Consider the following 15,862-nt stretch of genomic DNA (forward strand, 5'->3'; position numbering starts at 1 on the left):
TGTTATGTATTGTATATTTTTGTACTGATGAATTGTTTATACTCTTAAATTGAAATAATCTGCTTGTTATGTATTGTATATTTTTGTACTGATGAATTGTTTATGCTCTTAAATTGAAATAATCTGCTTGTTATGTATTGTATATTTTTGTACTGATGAATTGTTTATGCTCTTAAATTGAAATAATCTGCTTGTTATGTATTGTATATTTTTGTACTGATGAATTGTTTATACTCTTAAATTGAAATAATCTGCTTGTTATGTATTGTATATTTTTGTACTGATGAATTGTTTATACTCTTAAATTGAAATAATCTGCTTGTTATGTATTGTATATTTTTGTACTGATGAATTGTTTATGCTCTTAAATTGAAATAATCTGCTTGTTATGTATTGTATATTTTTGTACTGATGAATTGTTTATACTCTTAAATTGAAATAATCTGCTTGTTATGTATTGTATATTTTTGTACTGATGAATTGTTTATACTCTTAAATTGAAATAATCTGCTTGTTATGTATTGTATATTTTTGTACTGATGAATTGTTTATGCTCTTAAATTGAAATAATCTGCTTGTTATGTATTGTATATTTTTGTACTGATGAATTGTTTATACTCTTAAATTGAAATAATCTGCTTGTTATGTATTGTATATTTTTGTACTGATGAATTGTTTATACTCTTAAATTGAAATAATCTGCTTGTTATGTATTGTATATTTTTGTACTGATGAATTGTTTATGCTCTTAAATTGAAATAATCTGCTTGTTATGTATTGTATATTTTTGTACTGATGAATTGTTTATACTCTTAAATTGAAATAATCTGCTTGTTATGTATTGTATATTTTTGTACTGATGAATTGTTTATACTCTTAAATTGAAATAATCTGCTTGTTATGTATTGTATATTTTTGTACTGATGAATTGTTTATGCTCTTACATTGAATAATCTGCTTGTTATGTATTGTATATTTTTGTACTGATGAATTGTTTATGCTCTTAAATTGAAATAATCTGCTTGTTATGTATTGTATATTTTTGTACTGATGAATTGTTTATACTCTTAAATTGAAATAATCTGCTTGTTATGTATTATATATTTTTGTACTGATGAATTGTTTATGCTCTTAAATTGAATAATCTGCTTGCTATATATTGCATATTTTTTGTGTAGCTTAACTGATGATTTGTTTATGCCTGTAAATTGAATTAATCTGCTTGCTGTGTATTGTATAGTTCTGTATATCTCTACTAAAGAATTTTTTACGTTTGTAAATCGAATTAATCTGCTTGCTATGCATTGTAAAATATTTTTGTATAGTTCTACCGAGTTACTGTTTGTGCTATATTTTTGAACAGCTCTACAGAAGAATTGTTTATGCTTGTAAGTAGAATTAATCTGATTGCTATGCATTGTAAAATATTTTTGTATAGTTCTACTGACGAATTCTTTGTGTTATTACATATTTTTGTACAGCTATACTGAAGCTCTACTCTAAATCGAATTAATCTGCTTGCTATGCATTGTAAAATATATTGTACAGCTCTACTGATGAATTGTTTATGCTTTTAAATTGAATTAATCTGCTTTGCTGTGTATTGTATATTTTAATATGGCCTAACTGATGAATAGTGTATGCTTGTTTATTGAATTAATTTGTTTGCCGTGTACTGTATATTTTTATAGCTCGACTGATGAATTGTTTATGCTTGTAAATTGAATTAATCTGCTTGCTGTGTATTGTATATTTTAATATAGTCTAACTGATGAATAGTGTATGCTTGTTTAATGAATTAATTTGTTTGCCGTGTACTATATACTTTTATAGCTCGACTGATGAATTGTTTATGCTCGTAAATTGAAATAATTTTCTTGCTATTTATTGTACATTTCTGAATACCTCAACTGAAGAATTGTTTATGCTTGTAAATTGAATTAATCTGCTTGCTATGTACTGAATATTTTTGTATAGCTCAACTGATGAACTGTTTATGCTTGTAAATTGAATTAATCTGCTTGCTATTTATTGTATACTTTTGAATACCTCAACTGATGAATTGTTTATGCTTGTAAATTGAAGTAGATCTGCTTGCTATGTACTGAATATTTTTGTATAGCTCAAGTGATGAATTGTTTATGCTTGTAAATTGAATTAATCTGCTTGCTATTTATTGTATACTTTTGAATACCTCAACTGCTGAATTGTTTATGCTTGTAAATTGAAGTAGATCAGCTTGCTATGTACTGAATATTTTTGTATAGCTCAACTGATGAATTGTTTATGCTTGTAAATTGAATTAATCTGCTTGCTATTTATTGTATACTTTTGAATACCTCAACTGATGAATTGTTTATGCTTGTAAATTGAAGTAGATCAGCTTGCTATGTACTGAATATTTTTGTATAGCTCAACTGATGAACTGTTTATGCTTGTAAATTGAATTAATCTGCTTGCTATTTATTGTATACTTTTGAATACCTCAACTGATGAATTGTTTATGCTTGTAAATTGAAGTAGATCAGCTTGCTATGTACTGAATATTTTTGTATAGCTCAACTGATGAATTGTTTATGCTTGTAAATTGAATTAATCTGCTTGCTATTTATTGTATACTTTTGAATACCTCAACTGATGAATTGTTTATGCTTGTAAATTGAATTAATCTGCTTGCTATTTATTGTATACTTTTGAATAACTCAACTGATGAATTGTTTATGCGTGTTTATTGAAATAATCTACTTTCTAAGCGTCGTACGATATTTTTCTATAGCACAACCCATGAATTGTTTATGCTTGTAAATTGAATTAATCTGGTTCCTATGTATTGTATATTTTTGTAGGGCCACCAGATTAGTTCAGTTGACAGACGCGATAGCCTGCTGATCCGGATCTGTGTTTGGGCTCGAGTTAGATTTCAGCTTGGTCTGATTACCTTGTTGGGCTTTTTTCCGAGTTTTATCCAACCGCAAGAAAACATGTCAGGTAATCTTTGGCTAATTCTGTGCATTACCTCACCTCATCTCGCCAAAGAATCGTAAAACTCTTGATTTGTTTCACGTTTTAAGCTTCAATGCTAATATAAGTTAGATGAAATACAATTTATAAATGAAATTAAAATAAGATAGTTAAATGAACTGAGAGACAAGAATTAATGCGTGTTCCCGACTTTACTCTTATTTATGTACAGTCTTAGAAACAAGTTTTATCGCACAGATACTTTACAAGTCTCAGAAAGGAGGCAATGCGCATGATCAGAGGACGAGCGACCAGGTTCACAAGAGAAAGACCAGTTGAGGTCATAAAATTATTTTTTGTTTCGTTGTATATTACGATACTGATTCATTTGTACGAAATTTCTTCACTAAATTGCAAATCATTGCTTGAGAAGGCTCTGGCGAATCAGGGACTGACTGACGGAAATTTGTTACAACTGTTTTCCAAGATTCGTATTTCACAAAGTTGTCGTAAATAAACACTCGTTGTTAAAGGCTATATTTCACAATGGACACACTACTGGACTCTAAATGTACGGTATACAGCTGCTCCCTCACTGTGTGAACGTGTTTACGTAACTAAACACGAAACGTACGCGAGCAAGAGGTCTCATCATTGCGCTGGCGCAGCAGTTACTACGCATGCGACCTTCCGCTGACGCCGATCTAGCCCTGGCTGACTCACTCTGTAGTACGAAATGGAAATATAAAAATTGGAAATTTATCTTATGAAGAGATAGAAAAATTCAAATATCACAGCAACAAATGTGAATGACACACGGGAGGAAATTAAACGCAGAAAAAATATGGGAAATGCCTGTTATTATTCGGTTGAGAAGCTTTTGTCAGCTCTCGAGAAAGGTGAAAGTTACAATTTATAAAGCAGTTATATTGCCGATTGTTCTGTATGGTTGTGAAACTTGGACTCTCACCAGCGAATAGGGATTATAAAGAATGGACACAGCGAATTTTCCTGTGTTTTGTTTCTCTGTGTGCCAGCGTTTAGTTCTACTTTCAAGCGCTAGAGGTTAGTGTAATCGAGCATAGGCTAAGATAATAATTGAGAATAGAGTTGAGACACAGGATCCAAACATCGCCTACCTTATTGCATAATCCAGTAACGCTTTGCTTCAAATAAATTCATTTAACAGTGGTCTGTATAGCTGTATTGCTGGTCGACCAAAAACAAATTAGAAAAAAAAATAAATAAATAAATTCAAGTTAACAGCTTTTCCTTTCTCAGTGACGAACTAGTTGTAATACTATTTTTTTTATATTTTAGATATAATAAATTATATTATAAAATAATATAATACATTATAAAATTATTTATAAAATTAGTTTAATATTAGTATATAATATAGGTATATGGTTTTACTTCTCATAAGAGTTTTGTTTTTCCATTTTCAGTGCTATCAAATCATTACATATTTTAATTGTTGTTGGGGTCAACGTCTCAACTCTCATAATAAAGGAACTCTAAAATCTAGACATTACAGTTAATGACGGATTTATTATTTTATTGATCCAATTTATTTTATTTCAGTACATAATGTACCTAGATGTATTTATTATGTGTGTTATATTTCCGCTATGTCGACTGCTAGCTGGTATGATGTCAGCGCTAAGTCTAGGGAGAAAGCAGAATCTCCGCTCTAGCTGGCCTGAAGGTCATTGAAATCAGTCCGGCTACATCAAAGGTACCGATGCGAAGTGTCCATTAGTTATATTTCCCTATTCGCTTATCTCACTTTGAGAGAGGGACAGAGGTTAAGGATCTTCGAGAATAAGGTGCTTAGAAAAATATTTAAGACTAAGAAGGATGACGTTACAGAAGAATGGAGAAAGTTACATAACGCAGAACTGCACGCATTGTATTCTTCACCTGTCATAATTATGAACATTAAATCCAGACGTTTGAGATGGGCAGGATATGTAGCACGCATGGGCGAATCCAGAAATGCATATAGAGTGTTAGTTGGGAGGTAAGAAGGAAACAGATTTTTATTTTATTGGGTTATTTTACGACGCTGTATCAACATCTAGGTTATTTAGCGTCTGAATGATATGAAGGTGATAATGCCGGAGAAATGAGTCCGGGGTCCAACACCGAAAGTTACCCAGCATTTGCTCATATTGGATTGAGGGAAAACCCCGGAGAAAACCTCAACCAGATAACTTGCCCCGACCGGGATTCGAACCCGGGCCACCTGGTTTCACGGCCAGACGCGCTAACCGTTACTCCACAGGTGTGGACAAGGAAAAAGATCTTTGGAGAAACTGAAACGTAGATGGGAGGATAATATTAAAATTGATTTGAGGGAGGTGAGATCTGATGGCAGGGTGCGGATTAATCTTGCTCAGGATAGGGACCAATGGCGGGCTTATATGAGGGCGGCAGTGAACCTCCGGGTTCCTTAAAAGCCATAAGTAAATAAGGAAGTATACTTATCACAGTAGGTGGAATACAAATGGAAATAGCTAATGTGTTTAAATGGAACAACGTTTCATGCGCTACTCACAAAGGAAGGTGAAGTAGGAAGCGGAGTGGCAGATGAACTTGATGAAGGGCTTTCGCAGGGTCTGGCCGAACTTGGAGTGCGGCGCCACGATGTACATGGCGGAGAACACGGGGAACCCGATGCCGATGCGCACGATCTCCAGAGCCTGCAGCACCATGTTCTTGCGTCGGAAGCCGGGCAAGCCTTCGTACCAGATGGAGGCCAGCAACTGCTGCACGTTGGGGTGCGCCACGAACTGCAATGAGAAATCATAATACTGTATATACTGGGTGTTCAGTTCAAAATGTGTCATGGCTCGCTGTATGCCATCATGTGGCTAGCCGATGAGCCTAGAGAATTCAATCTTCCTACACTTCCGCAGAGGTGTATAACCTTAGAGGCAGAGAAGTTGCCTAGCAAGTACGGCGTTCATTCTGAAGAGTACGTACCTATAAGTACGGTAACGCCGGTAGTGGCAGGAATGTGAACTGTTTGGAAATACGTACTGTCGGGATATGGGGAGAGGGTTAAGACGATTACTTACGTATTTATTGACATTAACTTCGACGGTCAACATGGACTCGGAGGATTTGATTTGTGTTGTGGAATGTTACCGTAAGCAACCGATGATAAGAAATACCCTCGTACGAGTTGCCGGCGCAAAACACAGTTCGAAGAGGTTATGGTAGCACACAGACCGTACAGACCGCCATCTGTTGCAACGACGTTCAAGTTATACCCTACACGTTCTCAAGTTCAGATTGAAGAACGCCTTAAATAATAGGCAACTTCTCTAACATATAAACTGAAACTCGCTTCAAATCGGTGACCCAACAACAGTGACGTCATGACACACTTTGAAATGAACACCCAGTATAAAGGCTACATATAGGCCTATATATACTGGCTGTTCATTCCAAAGTGTGTCATGACGTCACTGTTGTGAATCAGCGAATTGAAGCGAGTTTCAGCTTTTATGTCAGAGAAGTTGCCTATTAATCAGGGCGTTCAATCTGAACTTGAGAACGTGTACGGTATAACTTGAACGTCGTAGCAACAGATGGCGGCCTGTACTGTCTGTGTGCTACCATAACCTCTTTCGAACTGTGTTTTGCGCGGGCAAGTCGTACGCAGGATATTTGTTATCATCGGTTGCGTACGGCAACATTCCACAACACAAATTAAAATGCTCCGTGTCCATGTTGACTGTCAAAGTTAATGTCAACAAATACTGTACGTAAGTAATCGTCTTAACCCTCCCCCCATATCCCGACACTAAGAAAGAAACTCACCTCTGTACGTGTTTCGAAACAGTTCACATTCCTGCCACTACCGGCGTTACCGTACGTATCGGTAAGTACTCTTCAGAATGAACGCCGTACTTGCTAGGCAACTTCTCTGGCACATAGGTAATACGCCTTTGCGGAAGTGTAGGAAGATTGAATTCTCTAGGCTTATCGGCTAGTCACATGACGTAATACAGCGAGCCCTGACACACTTTGAACTGAACACGCAGTATACACATATTTATGTAATGTAATGTGTGTATCTATGTATGTAATGTATGTATTTATGTATGTAATGTATAGGGAACATATTTTTATGTAATTAAATATTTTTTTTTATAAAAGACTATAACTAAAACAAAAATTTCGAACCAGGACATAGTAATTTGTACATGCAATTTTATTAAACATAGAAATAAATATTTTCGAAACATTTCTCTGTAAATACACATTTTAAATAACACTACTCCCCCCCCCCAAATTGTCATACCTCCGCCATAAAAATAGGTGATTCTTAACGAAAAAGCTGCGCCGATTTTAAAAATCGTCATTGAAATCTCCCATGACGTCAGGTTAAAAATATATATACAGATTTAGAATTTCACATACGCGGTTTCATATAAAATATTATGTTAGATTAATTCTTGTGATTATGATGATATACTGCGTGTTCAGTTCAAAGTGTGCCATGGCTCGCTGTATGCCATCATGTGGCTAATGGTTGAGCCTAGAGAATTCAATCTTCCTACACTTCCGCAGAGGCGTATTACCTACGTGCCGGAGAAGTTGCCTAGCAAGTACGGCGTTCATTCTGAATAGTACTTACCGATACGTACGGTAACGCCAGTAGTGGCAGGAATGTGAACTGTTTGGAAACACGTACTGAGGTGAGTTTTTTTTCTTACTGTCTGGATATGTGGAGAGGGTTAAGACGATTACTTACGTATTTGTTGACATTAACTTCGACGGTCAACATGGACACGGAGCATTTGATTTGTGTTGTGGAATGTTGCCGTACGCAACCGATGATAACAAATACCCTGCGTACGCCTTGCCCGCGCAAAACACAGTTCGAAAGAGGTTATGGTAGCACACAGACCGTACAAGCCGCCATCTGTTGCTACGACGTTCAAGTTTTATCGTACACGTTCTCAAGTTCAGATTGAACGCCTGATTAATAGGCAACTTCTCTGACATAAAACTGAAAGTCGCTTCAATTCGCTGACTCACAACAGTGACGTCATGACACACTTTGAAACGAACACCTAGTAGATATAATGATATATTCATGCTACGTTAAGATTAATTCACAAATGTAGTTTTATATGATGCAATAATATTTGGGCCTTATTTTGAGGTGACATACTGCAACTTTGTTTAAAAATGTTTGGTAGTATGTGATTCTCTCTTGTATTCCTGCCCACTTTCCCTCTCAAGGAACCAACAGTAATCCCCATCATTACTATTATTTTCATATTCAACAATTAATTAATTAAGGAACTTATTAAATTGAAAGTATATTGTAATATACTTATTTCTCTCACATGTCTGCAACATATAAGACACTTACACAGTGTTTGTCAATTCTGTGTAAATGTCATAGTTTAGACTAAACATCTCGAGGGAGGTTTTACGTCATGCACAAGTAAACCTAATGCTCGAGGCAAATGTCTGACAGCCAGTGCTCGAGAAGGAGGCGAGATAGATAACCTTCTTACTCCGCACCGCAATCAGCTTATGAGCTTACTTGTCACGTTCGAGCTACGAGCTTCACGAGCTTCGATCTGGCATCTCAGCCACCGGATCGATGCGGTGTGTTAATGCATTAATTGTTTTCCATTACTATCCAGATTGTTCGCTTATCACACCAGAACACTGTTTGAATATTGGAATAAGTCTTGGAGAAGCCTTACTTGTCAAATTAACATTACACCAATAATATTTTCGTGTCTTATGAACAAGTTGAGATGATAGAGAAATCAGTTCTCTGGGCTGAGAAGTGATAATGTAATAGTTAGGCCTACTTCCGTTACAAGGACTGAAAGTAAGTTTTTACTGATGAGTTGAGATTTTTTCGAAATTTCGAAACGAATTGGTAAAACACTTTCGATTCTTCTAACGTACAATATTTTATTTCATATTATGTCGAATTTCATTATTTTTAATAAATGTATATTAACATGTACGTATTGAACAACCGGTAGAAACACTGGCCCGTATGTATTGTAGAAATTGGTGAATGAACAACGCTCATTAAGGGGCTATCCATGCAGGAACAGTAAGATGATATTCGGAAAATCATGAAGGAAGATTTGAATGGATATTTTGAAGTTCGAAAAGAAGTATCAGATAAATGTAACGAAGCGATGGGTTAATGATCCAATGGGATAAATATTTTTGTAGAAGTTTTACAAGGAGTACAGACGCGCGTATATACGTCTTCCACAATCGATAGAAGTAATATTCCATCGATTTGTGTAATAGATAAAGCTATATTTTAATTTTAAAAAAGATTTGGTGACTTTTTTTGAAGTGTAGAATTATATTGAATTTTAAAAATGAAACAAAAAAATGTCTCAGGACTCAGAAGGTTTGAATTTTAGAGGTACTTTTATAGAAATATAGGAAGATGCTTTTCAAATGCAACAAAATAAATTTCTATTCCATAAAGTTTTACAATAGCCTGTTGGATATTAGAACTGGTCTAATCATCTTTTACTAGGTTTCTCCGATGTTTCTGATGGTTTGTAGTTAAGGATATGTTTTGGAATTCGTTTATGATTCATTCTGTTTGTGTGTTCCATCCAATCTTCTCTAAATTGTATGATTTTATCTGTGAGCTTAAACAAATATTTAATTCTGTTCTAATATCCTCTCTACGTTTCTTGTTTGTACACCACTCAGGAACCTCATTTCCGACACTTCTACCATTTGTTCCCGCATTTTTGTTAATACCCACTGATCTATGTAACGGTGCTGGAACGGGCATTGTCTTATACAGTTTCAGGATAATAATTTCCTACATAGTTCTCTTTATCATTCCGCATAAGTAGTTTTTTTTTTTTTTACAATATTTACATTATTTTTATAAGACACATTGTATATCAGATGATTAAAATTGTTGACCTGTTATATTATTCTGTTGTCTATTAAAATTTTTGTTTTTATTGTTTCATAACGATTCAACACTTTTGTCTTGGTAGCAAATATTAAAAAAAAATAAACAGCCCGTTGCAAGCCATCTTCTGTCTCAGATATTACCAACTGAACATCCGCAAACAGTCTTTCTATCCATTTATCAATTTATCCATTCATCAGTGCATTCATCCAATTATTATTCATTCTATAATCCACTCGTTCAACTACCCACTGACACATCCAGTCACCGCCCATTTACTCAATCTATTTACTGTGTTACACATTCATTCTCACATTCATTCAACAACCCACACAATCACACATACTGTACAAGTATTATATCCATCCATCCATCCATCCATCCATCCATCCATCCGTCTACTGTACCCGCCCACCAATCCATCAGTCTCTACCCACCCACAAACCCACCCATCCATCCGTCTAACCGCCCACCAATCCATCCACCCATCCATCGTACCCGCCCATCAATCCATCCATCCATCCATCCATCCATCGTACCCGTCCATCCATCCATCCATCTCTACCCGCCACTAATTCATTCATCCATCTACCCGCCCATCCATCCATCCATACCCGCCCATTAATCCATCCACCCATCCATCCATCTACCTGTCCACTAATCCATCCATCTCTACCCGTCCACTAATCCATCCATCCATCCACCTCTACCACCTACTAATCCATCCATTCATTTACCCATCCATCCACCCATCTAACCGCACAACAATCCATCCAGCCAGCCATCTACCCTCCCAGCCAATTCATCCATCCATTCTGTCCACTAATCCATCCATCTCTACCCGTCCACCAATCCACCAATCCATCCATCCATCCATCCATCCATACATCCATCCATCCATCCATCTACCTATCCATCCACCCATCTAACCGCACACCAATCCATCCAGCCATCCATCTACCCTCCCAGCCAATTCATCCATCCATCCATACATCTTGTCCACTAATCCACCCATCCCGTCCACTAATCCATCCATCTCTACCCGTCCACTAATCCATCCATCCATCCATCCATCCATCCATCCATCCATCCATCCATCCATCCATCCATCCATCCATCTTAAGAGAAGACGACATGCTTTCGGAACTTCTATTGTAAATGCTTTGTTTTCTCCACAGTAACTTCATGTTGATCAGGTCGTAGGTAGTCCTTCGTGCCACCCAGAACTCCCTTCTTTATTTGTCTGTTGACTCCCACGTCACATCTTCCTCTGCAATATGGTCGGAGCTAAGTAAACACACGTTTAAACTGCTTCTATAAAGTATAACTGGCTGCCTGCTCGGCATTCACTCCGCGTGATCGGTTTAGCGCCGCTGCTCCGCCACTCTTGCGTAAGCTGAACAAACATCCCCGGGATAACAAGCTGATACTCCTGGTGATGCGAGCGATGGGGTAAAGAAGGTCGCAGTTATGAATTAATTTATGGCGGCCCCTCGTACGCGCGATAATCCCCCTGCCTTTGTGCAGTTCAGCAAAATCTTGCTAATATAACATTGCGAGTAGTTGTGAATTTAGGGACGAAGTATAATTGAACGGTTTAAAGTATGTACCTACTTAATTCTCAGAAACAAGCTGCCTGATTCTCTTGCAATCAATGGAATAACTATTGGTAATTTCGGGACGGACATATAATTCAGTGAAGCAATGAATCTTAGAAATGAACTGTAATAATAATAATAATAATAATAATAATAATAATAATAATAATAATAATAATAATAATAATAATAAATATGTAAACCCTATATAAACCGCTAATAATTATAATTATTATATTTAAATTTCTAACTGCTCTGGATAGTTGATATTAGTGGGAATTCTTAGAAAGAAAACAATCCTAAATTTTTCACCAATATTTGGCGTGCGTAATGTAGGCAAGAGTCTTAATGTATTCATCGATTCTAGAAATGTCAGATTTCTTCAAAATTTGGTAAATAACATTTTTGCCTAATCTGGAAGCTCATTTCTTCCAGTTTAAAAAAATATATAACCTGTGCCCATTATCTCATTAATTTCGTGATTATTTGAGCATTTATAATATAAGCGAACTATAATGTCTATACTTTACACCATCTCCAGTGTCTGTTTTCTCTCTATTTCAAATTTTCCGACATTTATTATCCTTCCGACGGATAAAAAGTAGACTTCCATTTGGGCAAAAACCTCATTGAGATACCAAATTGAAGCTTAAACATGTGGCTAGGTTGTAAACTAAAATTATTAGTTTCAGTCGGTTATAATTATTTTATCCCATAAATATACAACTATTATATATATATTTTTTTCTAAAGTGCTTATATAATGTGGCATATCCTTTGAATGGCTCAACATAAATAATTTTAGTACGTAACGTTCTCCATATTTAGGAGATCATTTTCGTGAAGGTTTATCCTGGATCAATTTCTAATGCATTAGGTCGGTCCAAAATTTTATTAATTAAAAAAAATTTACGTCCCGAAATACCATTTTTAATTTTGAATTATATAAATTGCTTAGTTTACACCCAAGAATAATGTCACCAAAGTCTGAAAGACATGAAGGGAAAAATGTGATTTTTGTCCTAAGAGCCGATGAATATGTAAGAACCCATTCATACCTTCTTTTGACGCAACTTGATGGCCAGTTTGAGGCGGTTGAGATGCATACGTTCTCCGTGTTCGAAGGCTGGACCCGTGGGGTCATGGTTCAGGAGCACCTCCAACTCGTAGGAGCTTCTCGTGTGGTCCAAGAGAGCGGTCGCGAAGTCCTGGCACTGTTTCCGGAGTTCCTGAAACCACAGCAAACGATCACAATAACTGATTTGCAGCCGCTATTGCTGGGCTGTTACCCCGAGTTTAATGGACTGTTAGATAAAGGGTCATATGCAAATTTTGCATGTGGACAAAAATTGTTTGATTTACGGTCATACAACGTCAGGCGATGTTGAGATAATGATATTGGTAAATTGTATTGTATGATTACTATTACTGATTTATACATTCGCGCTTTATAAGACAGACTAAAACATTATAAAACTATCAAAATTATTAAAACAGTATAATGAGTAGACAGATACGACAAACAAATTGCAGTCGTGAAAAGATCAATTGAAATATGTGAAATTCATGACAATTTGTTTGAAGTTATACATCATTAACAAATCATTAATTGCAAATCAAGCTTTCTGGTATAACTCCCTGTAAAGTTGATTTGAATAATTTCGAGGGAAAAATTGTTCCGGGGCCGGGTATCGAACCCGGAACAATTTTTCCCTCGAAATTATTCAAATCAACTTTACAGGGAGTTATACCTGAAAGCTTGATTTGCATAATACACTTCACTGTTCGTTAACAGAAAACCACAATTTAAGTCACACAGAGTTAGTGTGCACTCAATGTTGGTTGCTTGACGGTTGTCAGCCCACTTTGAGGTCTGTGGATATAGAGGGAAAAATTGGATCGGTGTCTGGTAGAGTTCCAGGGTAGCACAGTTGGGAGAGCGTTGGTACGTTTAACCAAAGGTCCCGGTTTCGATACCCGGCCCCGGAACAATTTTTCCCTCGAAATTATTCAAATCATTAATTAATTGTTCTTTATTAGTCTAATTCAGCGGTGACCAAAACTCGAGCTGCAGTGATTACATGCGACAGACAGCCTATGAAATAAGAAGACGGAGGAAAGGTACTTGGCATGAAAACTACAACCAGTGGTGGTTCCTGTACTAACCTCTTGATCAATCCCGCGGATAAAAATCTCAAGCTTTGCTGTATCAGTAATTTCACTGCTGTCATCAAGAGCCAGTGAATAATATACGAGTTTTCTTGCTTCTTTTTCTAACCTTCCTCTTGAATATAATCAGAAATTTTCTAAATTCTTCTCTCGATACTTGGTCGAAAAATTCGTAGTTTTCAAAATTAAAAACGTCTTATGAACAAGTTATTTAAGCTATTTTATCTTTTGAGAAATTCTGTTCTATTAAAAGGTTTTAGAGCACGAGATATTTCAAACAACATTAGGTAGCTGACTTCCTTACATTTATTTATCCCATCTTTCTCTTCCTGGCTATGATTTAAGACATGTCAATTCCTGGCCTTTAATAGTTCGATGGCACATAATATTGAATTAGTTTTTTCTACAATATTATTATTAAATGAATAACTAATAAATAGTTACCCTCATCTAAATTTTAAGCAGATTAAAACTGAGATAAAACCTAATAATTTTATACTTCTAGGGAGAAGATCTAAAAATATCAATATTCATGCACTTACAGAAGAATTATAGAAACACATACTTAGTAGTCATTAATAATAATAATAATAATAATAATAATAATAATAATAATAATAATAATAATAATAATAATAATAATACATTATTCAGCGTGGAAATTAATGTTTCTGTATACTGCTAATTGAACCGTTGAGAAAAAGTAAACATATTACATTTTATCCGACAGAACAACAAAAAAGTTCTCCTTTTCATTATTTACGAAACCACCTCTTACTGCTTGTAGAGACAGAGTTTATAGAGCGACATGATACCGCCACTGCTTGCCTTCAGTACGTGAATGAAACACACAGCAATGAACAGGAAACTCCTCGTACCCTTTTGAATGTCTGTGATTACACGTTGTAATCACGACACCCGCTTTGGTCACCGCTGGTCTAATCAAATGAGAAGATTTATAGTACAAACTACAATTAAATGTCGTTTCCGTGACAGCCTCTTGTTATTTCATAACACTGGAATTAGGGCACGGGTGAGAACCGTTTTCGCCTGAGGACTACTTAAATATTCGAAAGTTATACAAGAATCTAATGAAAAGCCAATGAAACCTAAGTTACATTCAAAACTGTGGTGTTATCGACATTGAACCTCTGCTAGTTATTAAACAATAATTATTTTGAAATGCAGTAGCAACTCGCGCTTGAATTGCACTGAACTCATAATAATGAAAATAAATATTTTGTTCACTGTCCAGATTAAGCGAAGGGTGAATCTTTATTACTGTACTGCCAGTATAGGAAATTAAAAACAAACACTGAAAATACCTTAGTTTTGTAGTGTGGAGTAGTAGAAACTCGATGTGATCACTGGGAGAGCTGTGGTCCTACATTAAATAGGTTCCTTACTTATATAGGAAAATCGTCGTACTTGAATGAAGAAGGCGGCCATATTCCGTCGTTGTGACGTTATTTGAGATAGAGCGGGAGAATGATTGCAGTGTCGCCAACTGTGGTAACCATTTATATTATCTTACACACCTAACATAACCTAATCTAACCTAACCTAACCTAACCTAACCTAACCTAACCTAACCTAACCTAACCTAACCTAACCTAACGTGCTACACACCTATTGTAACATTCCTAACGTTTATCACACCTGTTGTATGTTTTTATTTTATTGGGTTATTTTACGACACTGTATCAACATCTGGGTTATTTAGCGTCTGAATGATATGAAGGTGATAATGCCGGTGAAATGAGTCCGGGGTCCAGCACCGAAAGTTACCCAGCATTTGCTCGTATTGGGTTGCGGGAAAACCCCGGAAAAAACCCCGGAAAAAACCCCAACCAGGTAACTTGCCCCGACCAGGATTCGAACCCGGGCCACCTGGTTTCGCAGCCAGATGCGCTGACCGTTACTCCACAGGTGTGGACCACACCTGTTGTAACATTCGTCGCAGTTTCATTTCGTTTGCCGATATTGACATCCCTGCTACGCGTCTGCTGGAACCATACTCCTCCTGGCTGGAACTCAAGAGTCATCTAGGGGAAGTGAAGTGGAACTGCTATTCACTTCCATCCATCGATTACGATTCCGAAGTTGTTTCTGTGTTATCTGCAAGAATTATTGTGTAATGGTAGCGACAATTCCATTTATATTCTACAATAAATATAGAAATGTGTCGTGG

At 36.1% G+C, this 15,862-nt stretch overlaps 1 protein-coding gene across 8 annotated transcripts in view; it reads right to left on the reverse strand.

Annotated features, from left to right (window-relative positions):
* The window catches only part of Trpgamma (Transient receptor potential cation channel gamma), a 663,689-nt gene that overhangs the window by 61,214 nt on the left and 586,613 nt on the right, over nucleotides 1-15,862 (reverse strand). For all 8 annotated transcript variants that reach the window (XM_069842256.1, XM_069842254.1, XM_069842252.1 and 5 more), the window contains 2 exons: nucleotides 12,561-12,731; nucleotides 5,522-5,756 (listed from right to left, as the gene is read on the reverse strand). In XM_069842256.1, coding sequence (XP_069698357.1) covers nucleotides 5,522-5,756; nucleotides 12,561-12,731 — 406 coding nt within the window. The remainder of the gene's footprint in view (nucleotides 1-5,521; nucleotides 5,757-12,560; nucleotides 12,732-15,862) is intronic.

This window comes from Periplaneta americana, chromosome 12 (genome assembly GCF_040183065.1).
Source record: "Periplaneta americana isolate PAMFEO1 chromosome 12, P.americana_PAMFEO1_priV1, whole genome shotgun sequence".
Lineage (NCBI taxonomy): Eukaryota > Metazoa > Arthropoda > Insecta > Blattodea > Blattidae > Periplaneta > Periplaneta americana.